Source organism: Porites lutea, chromosome 3 (genome assembly GCF_958299795.1).
Source record: "Porites lutea chromosome 3, jaPorLute2.1, whole genome shotgun sequence".
Taxonomy (NCBI): domain Eukaryota; kingdom Metazoa; phylum Cnidaria; class Anthozoa; order Scleractinia; family Poritidae; genus Porites; species Porites lutea.
The window spans coordinates 773,781-792,716 of NC_133203.1; the positions used below are offsets into that span (position 1 = coordinate 773,781).

The following is an 18,936-nucleotide window of genomic DNA, read 5'->3' on the forward strand; positions in this document are numbered from 1 at the left end:
CACTGGGTAGGACGTTTGTTCGCAGTCGACAATTATCTTGGGTAGTAGTTTTCAGATCAATCAACAGATAACCAAAAGGTCTTTTTACAGCCTCTTCGTACTGATTTAAAAAGGAATCCGTTTGCTCGGGGTACATTTGTTTCGCCAGAGTCAAGATTTGCAATTTGTCTCGCGGATTCTTGAATAACACCAGATAATGACTGTTTAGGCTTATGCTTCGGTTACCTTTCCCCCAATGGAATAGATTCTGCACGATATAAATCACTCTTAGATTGCGATGATGAGAACCACGAGTAAAGAGGTTCACGATTCGCTTGTCTTTACTGGCGTCAATCGTCTGATCATCAAACACGATCAAATTCCGTTTGTTCCGTTATTTAATAGACGTTATAAGCAACTTTAGCCCGGTTAAAAAACCGGGCTAAAGTTACCGGATTGCTTACCGGGCAAGTGCAGGCAAGCCTATTGTTTCTATTGAAGAAGAGGGACGCTCATTAGTAAAGCTTAACCGAATTAGTATGGGGAAGGCAATTAATTAGTATGGAGGAAAGCACTCTTTCTCTAGGTTATAACAATGGGTGACGTCATAGACTCGACCCTTATGCTTATTAATAAAGGGAACGCACACAGAACGCAAGGGAACGCACCAACAAGGCTTAATTAGACTACTCATGCTGATATTTTTCAAATTTGATTGACGGTGAATGGCTTAAATGTCTTTGCTTTTTAACGCTAAAAAGCAAAATAACTTAAGCTATTGAAATCATTATAATTTCTACCCAAATATGAAATTCAACTCTAACGCCTTTTTCTCTATAGACTAGTCTCCATAAAAGCTGTTCTTATCAAACTTGTCATAACAAGTGCTGTGAGTCCAACCCCTGTCAACATGGAGGCACGTGTCATGAAGTGTGTGACGTCACAAAGAGAAGATTCAACTGCACATGTCCAACAGGTTTTAGTGTCAAATTGTGCCCCCGCCGAAATCATGCAGAGACGTAATGTTGTTTGAGAAAACCAAATCCAATGGTATCTACAACATTGTTGACCAAAACAACATTTCGTTCCCAGTTTATTGTGAATTTGGTTCCGAGACTGGTATGGCATGGACTCTGATCCAGTCCCACTCGTTCCAAAACAATGGCGCGTTTACAGACAAAACATTCTACCTGTACAACCTGCCAATCAACCAAAATACACCTGAATGGAGTAACTACCGTCTGTCGATGTCCCGTATGAAGTCAATCGGGAACATCTCCACTCACTGGCGAGCCACTTGTCATTTTCCTACAGATGGGATGGACTACCGGGATTACTGGAAAGTTTCTGTAGAAAGTTTGGATCTTTTTGTGGAGCCTCCAACACATGACTTCTGTGTTTTCTCTGAGTTTGTCAACGTTCGTGGAAATGAGTGCACCAAATGCACAGTTTTCACTGCGTACTCTGACACTTACACTCTGCACATGGACAGCTGGTTTGGCTACTCAAGAGGCTGTGAATTTGACGGACAGCCTGGAGGAGTATATAACGAAGACAACTTTGGTTATTACGGTGCAACTAACCCCGCTTTTCGCTGCACCTCGTCAGCGAACTCGACTACACAGTTCTGGCTTGGAAGTTCTTAGATGTCAAGCATCTATGTTGGCGTTAACGTTTATTGTATTGTAAATAGTCAAAATTCGCCCCATGTAAGAGAATCCAAGATAGTCTTGGATTCCGGATTCCAGGTACTAGATTCCAGTTTTTGTCAGTGGAACTTGGGTTCTGGATTCCGATCGTTTATGGGATACCGGATTCCTTGAGTTATATTCCGGATTCCAAAGCCCAAGATTTCGGATTCCACAAGTGAAATTTTCCGGATTCCAGAATCCGGAATCCCTTACATGGGGTGACAAAATATCAAGTTCATACAATGGAACTTTTTACATATCACGTTCACATGCCAGAAAAATATGACTGTAACGGTAGTGATTAGTTTGAAGGGATGAGAAAAATAAATCATTAAAGTCGACACAGATGGATATATGAATACATTTTACTCATTTTACTCATTTCTAGAAGGTTCGGAAAAATGCTACATATCTTGTAAAATATTGTTGCGTATTATCCGCCATAGCATCCCATAAGTTGTGTTTAATCAGTATCCACGATCAGCATGTTTTAGCGCCCCTGCCCCCCCCCCCCCACCCCACAGTTCAGTGAATGCCTATCCTTGTACAATGATTCGCATAAATTCTCAAAAATAATAATAATCCGGATAATGATAATTTGAAGAAATAGCACAAAAGTTCGATTTGCAGGACATGTTTCTGCAAACTTATGCCATCTTCAGTTGCAGAAGCTCATTACAATTTGAATATCTACAGTTGTAGAAGTAGTTACAATTTGAACCTGAAGATGGCACAAGTTTGCCGAAACATGTTTTGTAAATTGAAACCTGTTGACGTCTTTTTACCATAATATATATTATTGCCAAAGATTAATTATTCAAATAGCGTTTGTAGATTGCTTGCTGAGAAGAAGTATCCTCTTGTGGTTCTCTTTTCATGTCTTTTCTTGCCTTTTTCGTTGCCGCTTACTTTAAATCTTTGCACGCGATGCGTGCTTAGGCTTGCATACGAGGCATTTCCCGTCATGCTTCTTGAGATCTGTTCAGTTCAAGATGGCGGACGGTAAGTGAAATTTCTTCTGCACATTTATCGCATTTTTTACCCCCGTATGTGGTTTCTTCTTTTACTCAAGTTATAAGTAGAAAATAGAAACTTTATTTAGATCTTCTGTGTAAGCTTTGTAGGGTTTTCGTTGCCGGTGGGGCTAATTTTCTTGACGAAAACTCAAACATGTCTCGTATGTGTCAGCACTCTCTGAGAGCTTCTGAGCCTAAAACATGTACATTTCTCAAATTTATAGTTTATTTTAAACAGTAAATGAAGGAAACGAACATAAAATTTAAATTTAGTTTCTTCTTGATCAATTAAGTTATTGAGAAATCGAAGAAAGAAGATCCAAGCGCAAATGCCAAAGCAGAATCCAAACCAGATCGGCCGAGCAATCTGTGTTGTTACTCGCAGCGTATCTGCAACGTGGAGAAGTTGAAAGGCTTTGATTTTTGCCACAAGCACATCTTAGAAGACAAGGCTAGTCCTTTCAAACCTTGTGACTTTGTGGCCAAATCAAATGGCAGAAGATGCCCTAATCCTGCTCCAAAGTTGCCAGCCAGAGGGAAAAGGTATTGACCCTAACCTACAGTGTAATAACAGGGCCATTTATACGAGGAAAAATAAGACGCGTCTTATATAGGATGCGTCTTAAATAAGATGCAAACTTTCTATATAAACGGCACATTTCGTCTAAAATAAGACGCGGCTTAGCTAAGACGTGTCTTATTTTAGAACAGCCCTTAAACACCTGTTCTTAGATAAGACGTGTCTTAGCTAAGACAAGGAAAACTTCATATAAATGACCTTCGCGTCTTATATAAGACGCGAACGCATAGTAGGCATGGGTTAATTTTTTGTGCGCCACGTTGGATTGCCATTGCTACAGGCAACATTCACATGAAAGCGAGTCATGAACAGAAATAAGACGCGAACCATTTACAGAGTTTGAGCTAGGATTTGATCACTGGGGGACAATTTGTCCCCTTGGCTAAAATTTTGGGGGACATTTTCCTTTTTAGGGGGACAGAAATTTGTACACCCTTCCTTCTTAGCAGGGCTTCTGATAGGTCTCGGACGAAAAAGTCAAATTTCGCGGGATTTTTAGGGACAAATTCGCGGAAAAATCGGCCGATTTCGCGGGAGTTTTCGGGGCAAACTTCATCGAAAAACAATCGGTAAAAAACGGCCAATTTTGTGGTTATTTTCAAGGCAGATTTCGCTAGAAATCGATCGGTTTTGCGCTGATCAGACCAGCCTTTTTAACGTTTTTCTAACAGAGGTCATCATTTGCTCTTTCAACAACAATACGCTCCAGAAATGAACCAATGGCAAAGCCTTTAACATGATGGCTAGTGCCCAGTTTTTCGCAACCTAATCTGTTTGCACGTTTCAGTGACGAAGTTCCAAGATAAATTTGCAAGTTTACGGCAAGTTAATATCCCCTATAGCTGAAATAAGTTTCAAATATGTTGTACAGACATATATTTGATAAGATTTCTACCAAATTTCGTGGTATTTTTCGTGTTTTTGTGAATTTCGCGGCTCCGCGACCGTGCGAAAAATCAGAAGCCCTGTCTTAGATTTCCGACAAAAATAGCAGTAGAGCGTGACTGAAACGTAACTTTGGAATGAACTTTAAAGGTGCAATAAAATATACTTTCCACGTTCTGTTTCAGCTTGCAACTTCTGTACCGAAATAAATCTCTTCGTGTGTGCTTCCTTTCGAGTTTTTTCCCTAAATTTTGAAGGGGACAAATTGTCCCCTTGGCCGTTTTTTAAAGGGACAATTCCAATTGCAGTGCGGGATTGGCGCAAAGGCGCGGCCTGGCTCAAACCCTGCATTTATATGAGCTGTTCTCATCTTAGGTAAGACATGCTCGTATAAATGGTACAGTTCACATCTTATTTAAGATGCGTCTTATGTAACACACATCTTATTTTTCCTCGTATAAATGGCCCTCATAAGTTTAGTGATAAGGGTTAGGAAACTGACTGAATCAAGTTTCAAGTCAGTTTTCATTCAGTTTCCCTAATCACTAAACTTGAGAGTCATGATCTGTTTGCATGGGGTTTCAGTATTCCAGGTTTTAGGCAAACCCTTCTGGATCCTAAAATAAGTGTATTAAAGTCCCCAAAAACTAAGGCCCATTTTCTCTCAACCAGTGGGGTATTAGTTTTTGTAGTCCTGGCCTGGAAATGTTGAAATTTAGAAACAGAATAGACGTGTATAAAAATCATCATGCAGTGTCGAAGATTTGCTAGGAGTATAATCGGGTTGGGTCATTTTATATTTTTCTACTGGTTTATTAGATTGTTAGACAAGCAATTCTTGTCCCTTCAGGTTTTATTTACTGTGACCATGTCATTACTGGGATTTTTATTTGGGGAGCTTCAGGACCCCTTTTCCTGAAAAATAGGGGTCCTGGATTAAAGTGAGGGGGATGAAGATATCCACATAATTATGTGAATAAAAAGTTACGGAACAAAGAACAAGAGCCCTACTCCAAAATAGTTGGTGTTTAGTTCCCCATGTATGACCGTATCAAAGTTGTTTTGTTTTTCAAGCTGGTGGTGACTACTGGCAGTAAAAGTCTATAAACTGCTTTATGTGTATGCACTGCTGTCAGTCATTTCAACACGTTCTGGGTACAGAGCTGGAGTGTTTCTTTGTCTGTTACTACATAACCTTACATCAGACATTGTTTTTTTAGAAGAGAGGAAAAAATGATCGCCTGATATATTTTTGTCATGATCCACCAACTGTCCCTGCTTTAAATAAAATAAATAATAATTTCATTAGGTCAACCTGTCATCAAGGCACGAAAGACGTCCTATAAAATGTTTTTGTACTCAGGGAGATCAAAGCAATGGCCATGTTTTATTTTCAAATTTTGAGCAAAAGTAATAACAACTTGTCTGCTTTTTTAATTACAGTTTTTGCATCATTCACACTCGAAAGGCTGAGCTGCGTCGAGCAGTAGAGGAAAGGAGAAAGAGAAGGCACCATGAGGGTGATGGTGAAGAGAGTTATGATGGTGATAGAGAAAAACGAAGAAGAACATCAAGTTCAAATTCCCAGAAAAGTGATAAACTAGATAATCATTCTTCAGGTACAGTGTACATTTTTTGTTATTGAAGTACAGTCAGGTGGAAAGCCAAGATTTGCATTAAGTTTGTAATCCATCTTAAATAGGGTTCACTCAACATGTTGTACAGGCCATGTTAGGGTAAAATTCCGACAAGCGACATAGCCTTGAAACAGTGACATAGGACAACAGAAATGCCGACAAACGACACAAAGATGGGTTGAAACTGTGACACCGACAGAGAAAAATGCAAATACAATAGTAAAATACATATACTGGCAGTGACATGGCTTCCTCCTCAGCATTGCAAAATGACAGGTTTTGAAAACGGTTTTTTCCTAGGCATGCTTCATGCCAAGGAAACTGGGATAAGCTCTGGCTGTTTAGGCCTTTGGCTTGTGTGCTCCTTCTAAGCTTTACCTACTTTTTTGCCTTTTTAGATGACGAGGGTGGTGCTAGTGGCGATGATTACCTGAAAGTAGATAGTGCTTGGCATGGTGATATAGACAGTGATGCTGAATCTGTGGACAGTGAAGAAGAAGACCCTCTCAAGTAAGCTTTCGACATTTAGACTTAAACTGTTTGGGAGGAACATGGAAGAGTTTGATAATGAATTTTGGGCATGTAGTTTACCAGTGTATTTTAGGTGGCCACTTTTAATGATGTATTTTGTGTTTTGTTCACTTGTGTTCCGTAGTTTGGTTTAAAAGATGCCTAAAAGCATCTTGTCATAACTATTAAGATGGATAACTGACATTTTTTGAAATGGTTGTACAGATGGCCAATAGCAGATTATATGCTTTTGTGTGTTACATGTAGCTCATCCCAGGTCAATCATTAAAATGCAGCTTAGCATTATTATTTATTATTGTTTATGCTATAAAAATGATGTCAATATCAACTGTTGCAAACCAGTTAGCAAGATGTAACATCCTTCTCCTAGGCATGCAGGTGTCTGGACAGTTGAGGAAGCAACAAGAATGTGCCGTGACAAGATGATCAGACTAAGATCTTTGTACATAGCTCAGTTCAAGAGGCTACAACATGTGTTAAAAGAGAGAAAAAGAAAATACTATCAGGCAATTCATGCTGAAGAAGAGGAGGAAACAGGTATGAAGTACATGTACTGGTATTACTACTTTTATTATTCATTCAAATATTTCTCAGTTTCTGATTGGCTAAAATGCCATGCATAATTCATCAGAACCAGCTACTGTTGACCAAATCTGGAAGAATTTTGCCATATGTGAAAAATGGCATCAGTTTTGCAGCAAAATTGCCAGATTATTAAAGAGTTAACCGAGAAGGCTGGGTTTTAGGTTGAGTTGCTTTGGTACTGAGTACAAAATGGTGGAACATTTCACCTGTTTGAAGAGGAAGAAATAGGCAAACTATTGGCTAAAAACATAGCAGGAACAGCAAGAAGATTATCAACTTGATGGATGACATCTGCTATTCGGAGAATATTTGCAGTACTGAACAACCCTTTATCTCCTAAACTTGCCGATGTACAGGCAATTGAAGGTGAACTTAACATTGATGAAGGTAGGCATGTTTTAGCTTGCTTTTAAACTAGGAAATTATTTTTAATGAATAATGAAACAATTATTGAATTTGGCTTTCATATCATCTGAAGAATTGTGGAGATCTTGGAGGGTGTTATCCATGGTGATTATAACACTCTCCTCGATCTCCATAATTCTTCAGATGATTCTCAGCCTTATCTGATAATATTATTATTAAATACAGGGGAATGTAAATAATTATGGTCACCAAAGGGCCAAAGAAATTTGGCTGTATTAACAGGTGACTATATTAAAGGAGCTGTGTCACGAAATTCAGCCAAATTAGGAAATTACAAAATGCCTGTTAAATTAAGAGGAACATAAAAATAACCTCTTAAAACTTTAAAGGAAGGTTAAAACAACAGATGTCATGGATGGGCAAAACTGAAGAAGATTGAAACGGATTGAAATTAGGATTTTTGAAAACTGTTCAGCCTCATGGTTTTTCAAAGTTGATCCCTGCTGCCTGCAACTTCAAAAATAATGCTCAGGAGACATATTTGTTTGTATCGGGTCTCTGATTTTGTCATTTACATGTAATTTCTTTGCTTACTTTAAGTTCCATAGCGATTGAGGGTGAGTAATTGGCAAAATTAAACAAAATGAACTGAACTGCCGTGACACAGCCCCTTTGATGAGGGATTTTTACAGGAAAATGTATGCTCGTTTTGCCGGGCATCCAAAAAAAGTGGCCATAATAATGAGGTCATTGTATTACCGAGGTGGCCATAAGGCAGGGTTTCACTGTATCACAACAACCTCATCCAGTAATATTGTTTATTATTTGTGTCCATAGGAGAGTGTAATCTGACACCCACACAACTTCTAGGTCACAAGCCCCTACATGAGCGTCCTGGCACTGAAACTTTGCTGCGAAAGCAGGCAAAAGAAAAGAAACAAGGAACAAACGCTCGGCAGCAGGCTGTCTCAACTTTGCGCTGTACCTACTCTCCTGGGGGAAATAGATGCACTGAAAAGGTCTTGCCCCTTACAAAACACTGCATTAAACGTATCCTTTTTATCCTATACTGACTAAAGAGCGAAGTTTTCCAAGGCCGTGCTGAAAAAGGGGAGCAAGTCATTGTTTATAGTTTGAACTGGACCAAAAAAAGTTGGTCATGCTTGTTTATTATTTACAAGCTTTGCCAAAGGGCCTGGAATACTCACAGAGCAAGCTCCCCTATAAGGGCCACAAAAAATATTGCAAATTATAACTACACTGTACTAATAGTAATAATAATGAAAACATTCACGTGGTAACAGTTGAAAGACAAATAATAACAAATAAAGAGGGACAAGCACAGACAAAGGAATCAGCATTAATTTTGATCAAGCAAGTTTGTTTGTGGCTGACTACTGTTGTACACACGTTCTTATAGGCCGGAGGGGTGTTGGGAAAGGGTGATACAAACACTTTTTTAAAAGTTTTGATATTTTGTTGAAGTGGCGCAATGAACAGTCAATAATTCGGAGATGGGATGCTGGGACAAGTGTTCCTCAGTGGTTCTCGGGGCTTTGACTATACAATATAGTTATCCTAGAAATCAAAGGGTTGTTTCAAGTCAACAGGTTCCTTGACGCTGCCTGCAGACATCTGTCATGATCCAAATCAGCTGCTGTTTCAACAATGTACATTCCAGTCAAAAGGGGAAAGCCAGTGTGACAGGAATGTTGCTAAGATCTTCAAACACACCTCATGTAGACTACATGTGGAGCTGCCATCAAGCATGAACAGACCAGATGTAAAAAAGGACTTGCAAGATGCAGAGGAAAGAGCAAAGTAAGATGAGGGACATCTTTTCTGTGAAGGATATTAATTTAGACAAAAAATATCTAGATTTAGTGCAAGATTTCCTATTACTGTTCAGGTGTTTGTCATTGTTAATTTTTGGTTGTTTCAGTAGTGGTACACAAACCACGGTTGTTTACCCATGCCTGTTACCATAAAATCTGCATTCCTTTACTGTGAATTATCTTCAGAGACGATTAGACATGTGAGAAGCTGTATCAAACCCTCAAAACTGAGTGTTTTATGTCATATCCATATACCTAGAAGTCAACACATTTTGTTCATTTTAACCCACGCCTGCAACACTTCGGGCATTGATTTCCTTCCAGTCTAATCAGTAAGCAATCTTTCTTTGCAGATTAAGAAAAGCCAGAGCTTTAGAACTAAAAGATCAACCTGATGTGCCAGAAGCCTTGCAACAGAAATCTATTGCTCTTTTGCCACCACCTACCACTGACCAGACAGAAGAAACCACAACCATCAGCTCCGAACCACAGCAAGATTCAACATCTATTGTCACTGACAGTCTGTCTGCTGGATCAGAGAAATTGGGTGTTGATGTCAGTGATGATACCCGAAAATCTGCAACTGAAGGTGCTGTTACGGCAGCATCTTCAACTAGGTCAAATGCGGAATCAGCATCAGATCCTTCAGAGAGTATCTCTCCTGGTTTTGCAGCTGCAAGTCTTGTGGCAGTTTGTAGCAGTCCTCAGTTACCATCGCAGGGGACACCACTATCAAGTGTCAGTGACATAAACCAGTCTTCAGAGTCAGACAACAAGACAGTGCCAATCAACAGTGGTGATAAGCAGCAAAGTAAAAGTGATGCTTCTTCTGACGCTTTAAAAAGGGACACAGAGCGTAAGCTGCCTGAAGCTGCAGCAGAAGAAAACTTAAAAGGCGCCAGCATGTCAACAGCAGTTGGCCAGGAGGAAGTGTCATCAAAACCTCAAGAACTGGCAAAAACAGACTCTGCTGCAGACACCCAGTCAGTCATCCCTGATTCTGGAGCAGAACAACCTAAACAGACCACAGCAGAGACAAGTGTTACCAAAGACACCACTGAAGAAAACATTACACCATTTTCAACTTCTACATCACAGAATGTTAATCAAGACACTTCCCAGACTGTTGCATCACAAGATATATTGATGACTCCCTCAAAGATCATCTCACCCACCACAAAATCGGACGACACTGAGGACACTGTTCAGATTTCCTCCAAGAGTGCTTCACAAGGAACACTCAGTGCAACAAAAGTCACCTCTCCCACTTTAAGTACAGCTTCATTACATGAGTCATCCATAGACCCGGCAAAGGTTCCTTCAAAGACTGCCTCTAGCTCCTCGAAGGTCACCTCTTCTGCAATGACAAAAGTGGGGTTGGGGGAATCCTCAGAAGGTTCACCAGTGGACACTTCAAAGGATACAATGCAGAGTTCCACAAAAAGTTTCATACAAGAGGTAGCAAAGAACACTCCTCCAAGTGCCTTGACAGCCCCACCCAGTGCCCCAAAGCAAGTAATACAGGTGCCACCTTTGGTGTATTTATCACAGCCATCAACTGCCAGTTCTTCAGCACCTCAACCATCCAAGGCAAGTACTACAAAGGGTCACATGACAAGCGACACACCCCGCCCTACCCCTGTCAAACCATTTCAGCACCTACCATCAGGAATGACATCATCTAGTTCCAAGCAATTCAGTGCAATTACTTCTGTGATAAGCAAGGACACAAACAGGGAAACGAAGACGGACAACATTAAAACTAAAGACCCAGCAGATACAGGAAAACTTTAGCTGTAAATGTATTTAATTTTGATATTAACTATTGGACTTACCAGTGCTGGGCTGTAATTACAGTTTTTTTGGTATCACTTTGAGCGTTTGGGACATTTTGATGAAAGTCTAGAGTTGTTTTAAACTGATTTTGGATTAACAAAAAATGAGCTCAAAATTAGGTGCTTTTTATGTGGTAAAAGCTACAGCTGTACAAAGGAAGGCCTAGTGAAGTAGACCAAGACACACAAGCAACCCAAGACACTCAAGCAATACCATAGGCGAGAAAGGAACAGTCAAGTATTTATATATCTTGGTACCTATAATAATCATATGAAGTACTGACTGTGTGCCAGGGGATGAACTGCTGTCCAGCATTTTGGAATTGAACATCACCTTAACTACATTAACTACTTGTATTTGAAACAGACAATTCATATTTGCCACAGTGTAGAGGTCCAGAATAGGAAAAGATAGGATATTTTAAAAGGTATCTACATAATTTTAAAGTCAAACCATTACTGAATTAAAAGAGGTTGTGGTTCTTTTTCCTGTATCTCTTTTTTAATCTTCCTTTTAGGGATTCTGTCATCCTCGGAGACCCAGGGGCAGATAGTGGGGACAAGGGAAAGTCTTAACAGGCAGAAAAATATGGCACAAAAGAAAAGTGAAGAACGGCCAGAAGAGCCCCTGGGGACAATGTCTTACCAGACCAGTTCCAAACGGTCGCCGCCGTTCTGGTTTCTGATTGGTGCCAGAAAACCTGTGTTTTTCTGGCACCAATCAGAAGCCACAACGGCGGCGACCGTTTGGAACTGGTCTGGTAAGACATTGTCCCCAGGGGCTCTTCTGGCCGTTCTTTACTTTTCTTTTGTGCCATATTTTTCTGCCTGTTTAGACTTTCCCTTGTCCCCACTATCTGCCCCTGGGTCTCCGAGGGTGGGATTCTGTTTGATAAGTGGTTATTTTCCGAGTAAGAAAGGAGCTTCTTGTCAATAGTTGAGAGAATGAGCAAATGAATGAATTTTCATGCATTGTCCCTGTGGTTGCAAGGATCACTTTCACCTTTTCCTCTTCAGGGCTCAAAATTGCGACTGACAGGGTCGCCAATGTGACTAACATTTTCTCCTTGGCAACTAAGAATTCTGGTTTATTCGCCACTTTGGCGACCAGTTTTCTCAGCTACGACTATATTCTCTAGTTGGTCGCCAATTTTTTAATTTCGAGCCCTGCTCTACTTGCTTCCCATCTCCAGCCCAGAAAGCTCAACAAAGTGTTAACATCCTTTTTTGTTCCTCAACAACACTCCTGGAACTAAACAGAACAATGCATTATAAATCTAACTTTAATGAGTCCTGTGACAAGGATCCTATCCTTAACCCTTTAGTCCCGAAAGTGACCAACATCAATTTTTTCCTTACAATATCAATGTATAATCAAGAGACTGGGTTGCGAGAATTGATAAAATGATCACTTAAGTGAAAATGCTTTGATCTTAAATTCTCTCAACTAGTTTTTCAAGGGAATGCATGGAGATCAGTGTAGAGAATTTTTATGTTGATATTGGGGCTTAAGGCAATCCAAGACAGTCTTGCATTTCACACTGTGAATTCTGGATTCTAAGTACTGGATTGTAAATTCCTTGTCAGTTGAACTTGGATTAGGTACAAATTCCAAAGCCCAGGACTCTGGATTCAACAAGCAGGAATTTCTCAGATTCCAGAATCAAGCTTACCTTAAATTGAGGGTGAACTGGTTGTGTCAAGAGATGCATCGAGTTAATGCCATTAAATTTTTTCTGGCATGTTTAACCCTTTTAACCCTAAGATCAAAATTTAAATTCCCATTTGTTGCTCCTATTGATTTCCTACAGAAGTAGTGGGGAGAAGTTGATAAAATATCAAGCAAATTCATCTTGTGTGATCATGTCTGTAATTCTCATGACCATGCTGTTTTACAAAGCATTGATATTACAAGGAGAAATTTGATGCTGATCACTCTTAGGGTTGAAAAGGGTTACCCGGTAACTCCTCTATAGACTGGCCAATACCCAGATAGCCTGAATTTCATCCGATTGCTTTGAGATGTTTTCTCCTCTCAGCAGAGAGTAAGGGAGGGAGGGAGTAATAACGACTCGAAGTAATAGGATGAAATTCAGGCTAGTACCCAGACAGTGACTTCACATTTCTCTCTAATGTAACTGAAAAGTTAGAGGCTCAGCAAATGTCCCACCACATATCTTCTTATCAACTGTAACTACAGAATTATCCCCTCACTTTTCCTTAAAGAAAAAGTTGAGAGAATTTGATAAGAGATCGCAGCATTTTCTCTCTTGATCATTTTCTTAATTCTTAGAACCTTCTCTCTTAACTGTGCATTGATTTTTTTGACGAAATTGATGTTAGGTCAGTCTACCATCCATTGCTGACTCAAGAGCCTGAAGTCCTCATTTTTGGCCTCATGGGTCCAAATCTCAGGGTTCAATTATAAAAACTGTGGTAGAGAATGTGCAGGACCAAAGGTCTTCCCACCCTTAGTCATTAGCAGTAGAGTGGGTTCCTGTTTGGGCCTGCTTCTGTTCTTTGTTAACATGGGTGAACTATTTTAGGGCTTAGTGGGGGAATTTTTGTTCCTTTTGGGGAAGCCCTGTTGGGTTAACTAAAGTACACGTGAAAGGCTGTGAATATTTTGCACACTACAGATGGGCTGGTGGGTGCGGTTATGGAATAGAGCTTTCTCAACCAAGTGACAGTCTGTGTACCCTGATTCCAGAGGTTTTATCTTGTTCTCACTCTTTCACAATGAAAAATTTCAAGAGAAACCTCTGGGACCAGGGTAGAGTCTAGGGTTTCCCTCTCTGGTTTTGGTAATGCACATAAAAATCTCAAATTTTAGTTCCTCCAACCAACACTCATACCCACAGTGCAAACGGCAAAACGTGGGCATGCCACTTCTGACAGATGGACTAAAAAAGACTCTTTTCAGAGAAAAATCTTGCATGGCTTAACCACTGACCATTTTAAGCCCTGAGGGGAACAAACAACTACTTTCTCCTCACAATACCTTCGCTTAGTCATAAAGGTTTAAGTGCTAGTCTTCTTTGCAGCCTTTTTAGAGTTGTCATACAATTCTCCTCCCCGTGACATTAAAAAATGACTACAAGGGAGACTCTTGCTTTAAAATTTCCTTTACATTATGTTGAACTGCTCAAGAGTTTAATTCAGGAGGATTGTTTTACATAAGTTTCATGTAAAGTTCACTTCTTGTCTTTGATGCTGAGGGAGATCTGGGTATGCTATGACCATAAATTTAACTGGTGTGATCATGCAGTTCTCCCCAAGAAATTGGTTTTCTTGACTTTAATCTTGATTGCATAAGCCCATTATCAAAAATTACAATGTACAGTACACCCATTAGTGGGAAACTCTAGAGATATAAAAATGTTCTTGAAACAATGGGAGTTCAAGGAGGCCAGAGGTGAATTCCTGTACACTCTGATAGGTCATATATTAGGAAAACATCTTTTGAGAAGTTTGAGAGAATTCATTGATCAGATGTCGAATCTAAAGAGAACCAGAAACGGGTTCTGTGGTAATAGCATATATGGCTGTCTAAATTGATTATGTAGCACAAATTGAAAGTGTCTCTAGCAAATAAAGAGAGTGGAGTGAAGAAAGCTGTATCACAAAATAGATTTGACAATCTCCTTGCTGGCATAAAATATGCATGCATGTCATAATATTGTACAGTCCTCCTTTTTGTCTACATTTCCATCTTGATCATGATTTTCTATTTCTTTTATAAGGGTCTGGAAAATTTCTTGCACACTCTGTGTAAAAAAAAGAAGAAAAAAAGAAACACAAAGTTAAGTACATCACATAACATACAGGTACCTAAATCCACAGGCAATTGACATGTACCCACTTTTTCGGTGAATTTTGCCAAGCAATTTACATGAAATGTTGACAAGTGTAACGCTGAGTCTTCATTATTATTGGGAAATATGCTTACATTATTTTGTATCTTGGTTTGTTTCTTAATGATTACCATACATTATCATACAGTGAAATAAGGCAAACTAAAACTTGAACTAATGGCAAAAAATTGTACATAATGGCTTGAAGAGTGGTCAGTAAGTGACTGCTGTCCAAATGTCAATTCTTGGGTAACAGAAACAGGATGTGTCCAAGTTCACTTACACTATTTTCCTTGGCAGATGATTCAAAGAATGCTGCTTTCCAAGAGTCAGCCAGTGATTTTCCTGTTTTGTAAGTAACAACCCTACAATGGAAGTACCAGAGTCATAAAGGTCAAATAGACTTCAACTGCCAGGATCATTATTTTAACCTTCTTAAGTCTGAGTAACCCTCTGTGTATGTACACTGTATACCATCACAAAGCATGAGGTTACTTTATAGGCTCGATTACCAGCGGCTGTTCAGGAAATGAGCCCGCATTCCTCCCCAAAAAGACAGAGAAAGGCAGAAATTGAGCCTAGAGGTTACTATCACTGGTAAGGGTTGGAGGCCCATGAGAAAGGGGGGAAGGGGGGAGGGGGGGGGGGGGGTTGCAGATCAAGGCTGAGCAAGATTTTCAGATAACAAACTAAATACATAGTGATTTAGGTGCCCACAGCCCATCCTACAATTCTTTTGTTCCTTCCCAAAACCCAAAGAAAAATAAAATTGGGGTTTGAAGTGTTTACCTCTCCAAGTGTAGATCTGTCTTGTTTCCTACAAGAACCATTGGCACACTACGAAAAAAAGTCAAGTTGAGAGTGGTGTTATCGAGACTTCAGGCAAGCTAGTATTATTACTATAAAGACATTTGACTTCTACATGGGAAGCTGGAAATTGAATTTACAAAAAATGTTTTTCTACACATGACCTGTATATTGCTGATTTAATACAGGTTGCTTTGGCCACTGGTAATTGCGCTCTGGAATCTATTGTTTGGTGGTCATTCTGAAAGCAAATCATTATTATTATGCCCAAATTGCCTAAAGCCCAATTGCTGATGACTAATTGCCAAAGCGTTGAATCTTGAATTAGGTATATTCCTCAAATTATGGCTACCAAAAGTATTGCACTAGCCTTACGCTGCAAGCCTAGTAGTTTAACTAGCTACTAAAAAATTTACTTTTTTACTTAAATGAAATGTTGTGAATAGCAAAGAAGAGTGATTTTCTAAGCAAAACAAACAACTTTTTGCACATGACATTTTGTTAACTCCACTGAACAGATGTGTACATATTATAATATTGTAAGTTGCATTATTATTAATTTGTGAATACAATAAATGTATTTGTGTTTGATCTAAAAAATCTGATAATAATATTGATTTGGAAATACTGTACATTTTACAAAAATGTTCCCTTAGTAAAATATGGAAATACTTACTAATTTTGGCCTGACATGTCCAGCAATTTTTCATGAATAACTTTTACAACTTCAAAGCTACAGAAAAAAAAAATAAAAACGTAAAAATAAGATAAAAAAGAAATAAATGGTTTATTGAGCCCTCTTGAATAATAACTGAATTTTAAATTATGGTAATATATAAATTATCTATGTAGTTTGGGGGATCATAACATAAGCCAGGCTGGCCCAGTTTAACAGGCTGCCTCAGTTGGCTGAGGTGACTCTTTTGCAGCTAGTAAATGAAGCAATGCAGCCTGCAGCTACATGTTTAAAGAGGGTACATAATTATGAGCAGCGAGCAAAACACTTTGCTGGTGCTGGTTTGGCACACTGGCCATCCTGAAGAATCACACGTCATTCCACATGGGCCAGCCTATTTAAGTTTGATTCATTTAAATTACTATTATGATGCTTGATGGCAATAACAATTTGGGCAAAGATCCTCCAACTCAAATAACCACTATACATGACTTAACAGCTGCACATGAATGCTGATGCTACCTTTTTGCAGATGTCACTGCATACACAAGTACATAACCATGTATTCCAACTGAATATGACTGAGGAAAGATTGAGTATTCATCCTGAAGATAAAAACAAAAGGTATCAAACATTACAATAATTCACATTTCATTGAGTTTTTTCACTAAGGTCTCATCCTCACAAATCCAGACATGTTTGAAACCACGTATTTTTTCAACTGGATTTGTGTGGATGGGTTCACAAACCACTCTGGGGAGCAGTTTAAAAAAGATGTCATTTCAGTGAGCAGATTCACTGGTTTTGTGTGGACGAAAAGCTCACAGATTTGTTTAAAAACATATGCAGTTTCAAGAATATCCAGATTTGTGTGGATGGGCCTAACTGTAGCCATTAATAGTTCCAATCCTCCAGTTTACTACTCAATCTTCTGACAACTCAAACCTTTTTAGATCAAAAAAGCAATAGGTTTAATCAGCAACACAACAACTTGTTGCATCACACTTTTTTGTTTACAACTATGACGTGAAACTTCCCATTTTCACGTTTTATGACAGATGTGGAACTTACAAGACAAAAATTATTTTCTTTTACCCTTTCTAAACTAAGCTACAGTCCTTTAGAAAATTTGCCGGCATTTAACAAATTCAGGGATCAGGTGAAGCCATTAAGATGAAGTTTAAAACTGCATGAACTAATTTTTCAAGTGATGGTTTTGCTACCATTGCTATCATACGTGCTTAAACTCCAAAATGTATGGTTTCTTTTGGGTGAAGTTTTCTTCCAGTTTGATTTAATGCAAAAACAAATGCCTTTGTGGTAATGACCATGAAAGAATTTATTACTGTAAATCAAAAAAGTTTAAGTTAAACAAAAGCTTGTCTGTCTTAGATTAAAATCTTGGAAAGATAATACAACCTTCACTCTACCAATAAATCATTCCATTCTTAGTATTTTAATAAAAGTAATAATAATTAAAGTATCCATTCCTCTGTACTTAATTTTATTATACATAAATTTCATTCGAACCCCCGACTACAAAATCCATGGATTAATGGATTGGGATCTCTGCCTTCTCAGAGACTAAAAGTGTGTGGCAAGAATTATGTACAAAGTACAAAGTCAGGGAGAGTTATCACAAAAATGAAATATATATTTTTTTATCATGAACCTTGTACCCAATATTTGAATATAGGGCTAGCACTAATAACAAGAGCTGAACATTGACAACTGTAAATGTACTATAAATAAATCATTGCAGAGAGCAAGCTTAAGATTCTTATTCTTGAAGATATGTCAGGGTCAAGGCCAAATTGAAACCACCACCATTGAAAAACCTCAACAGCACAATGTGCATGAAAATGTAAAAAATAACATTTTACTGATTCACCTTGACAATAACAGTTTGAAAATACAATCAGACAGCAGGAACGCACAAGTGACTTAGTTATATACAAAGCTTAATTAGCTGGAAGGACTGTACAAACACACTTACAATTTTCAATACGCTCAATCTTTATTAAGAAGCCACAAAAAATCCCTCAAAATGATGTTTACCTGTCCCGCCGTGTCTACCAGCTCCAAGACATATTCTTGACTATTGTGCTTTAGCTTCGTGGTGAATGCTTAATATAACGAAAAGAAGTAATCTTAAATTTCGTACTGACAAAAATAGAAACTCAGATCACTGCAGGGGTTTCTTTCCAGAAAATTCCCCTAAAAGGGCAATCACACGACCCGAATGAAGAAAAATTGAAATGAGCACTTACTGTTTTCAATCGTTGGATCATAAGAATCGACAAACTGTCCTTCCACGAACTGGATGGTAATCGAGGACTTCCCTGAAAATGAAAAAAGGCCACGTAAAAATTACAAGAATACGCGCTTTTCACTCCATGATTCAGCGCAAACAAGGGGTTGTATTCCAAACATCATTCTAACCAACAGAACGAAAGCCCATTATGACAATTTTCCTTGACTTTGGTGGCGCCATGCTTATTGTCTAATCGGGATATTTTCGTTTCCTTCCGAGAAAAGACGTAATATTTTCCCTACATTTTGCCTCGGAACTTTTTCCAGCGATCTAAACTGTAACACTGGAAATGGCCGGCTGATGATAATTTCCCAGAATGCAATCCAATATTTCTAAGGCGCAAGC

At 38.9% G+C, this 18,936-nt stretch overlaps 3 protein-coding genes across 3 annotated transcripts; 2 read left to right on the forward strand and 1 right to left on the reverse strand.

The window, feature by feature from the left end:
- The first annotated feature begins 1,001 nt into the window (after positions 1-1,001).
- On the forward strand, positions 1,002-1,625 carry LOC140930038 (uncharacterized). Its single transcript, XM_073379696.1, has one exon. It carries the CDS (start codon positions 1,002-1,004, stop codon positions 1,623-1,625), a length of 624 nt encoding a protein of 207 aa, XP_073235797.1.
- Positions 1,626-2,656: 1,031 nt separating this feature from the next.
- LOC140930114 (uncharacterized) lies at positions 2,657-11,434 on the forward strand. The gene is made up of 8 exons (XM_073379778.1): positions 2,657-2,672; positions 2,980-3,229; positions 5,595-5,770; positions 6,187-6,298; positions 6,690-6,856; positions 8,108-8,320; positions 8,902-9,091; positions 9,459-11,434. Exons 1-8 carry the CDS (start codon positions 2,663-2,665, stop codon positions 10,897-10,899), a joined length of 2,559 nt encoding a protein of 852 aa, XP_073235879.1. The 5' UTR covers positions 2,657-2,662; the 3' UTR covers positions 10,900-11,434.
- A 2,788-nt stretch (positions 11,435-14,222) lies between these two features.
- LOC140930118 (GTP-binding protein Rheb-like) lies at positions 14,223-18,897 on the reverse strand. The gene is made up of 8 exons (XM_073379781.1): positions 18,720-18,897; positions 18,548-18,619; positions 18,336-18,403; positions 16,800-16,882; positions 16,278-16,334; positions 15,584-15,631; positions 15,078-15,159; positions 14,223-14,707 (listed from the first exon to the last, which is right to left on the reverse strand). Exons 1-8 carry the CDS (start codon positions 18,769-18,771, stop codon positions 14,612-14,614), a joined length of 558 nt encoding a protein of 185 aa, XP_073235882.1. The 5' UTR covers positions 18,772-18,897; the 3' UTR covers positions 14,223-14,611.
- Positions 18,898-18,936: the final 39 nt, after the last annotated feature.

What these genes read in the sequence shown, in the direction of transcription:
- LOC140930038 (XM_073379696.1), top strand. Translation starts at nt 1,002, where the DNA reads ATGTTGTTTGAGAAAACCAAATCCAATGGTATCTACAACATTGTTGAC.
- LOC140930114 (XM_073379778.1), top strand. An exon ending in ACTAGATAATCATTCTTCAG is followed by an intron (nt 5,771 to 6,186) that starts GTACAGTGTACA and finishes TTGCCTTTTTAG; the next exon opens with ATGACGAGGGTGGTGCTAGT. An exon ending in GAAGAAGAAGACCCTCTCAA is followed by an intron (nt 6,299 to 6,689) that starts GTAAGCTTTCGA and finishes TCCTTCTCCTAG; the next exon opens with GCATGCAGGTGTCTGGACAG.
- LOC140930118 (XM_073379781.1), bottom strand. Translation starts at nt 18,771, where the DNA reads ATGGCGCCACCAAAGTCAAGGAAAATTGTCATAATGGGCTTTCGTTCT. An exon ending in GCAGTGACATCTGCAAAAAG is followed by an intron (nt 16,335 to 16,799) that starts GTAGCATCAGCA and finishes TTTTTTCTGTAG; the next exon opens with CTTTGAAGTTGTAAAAGTTA. An exon ending in CATCTGCCAAGGAAAATAGT is followed by an intron (nt 14,708 to 15,077) that starts GTAAGTGAACTT and finishes TTTTTTACACAG; the next exon opens with AGTGTGCAAGAAATTTTCCA.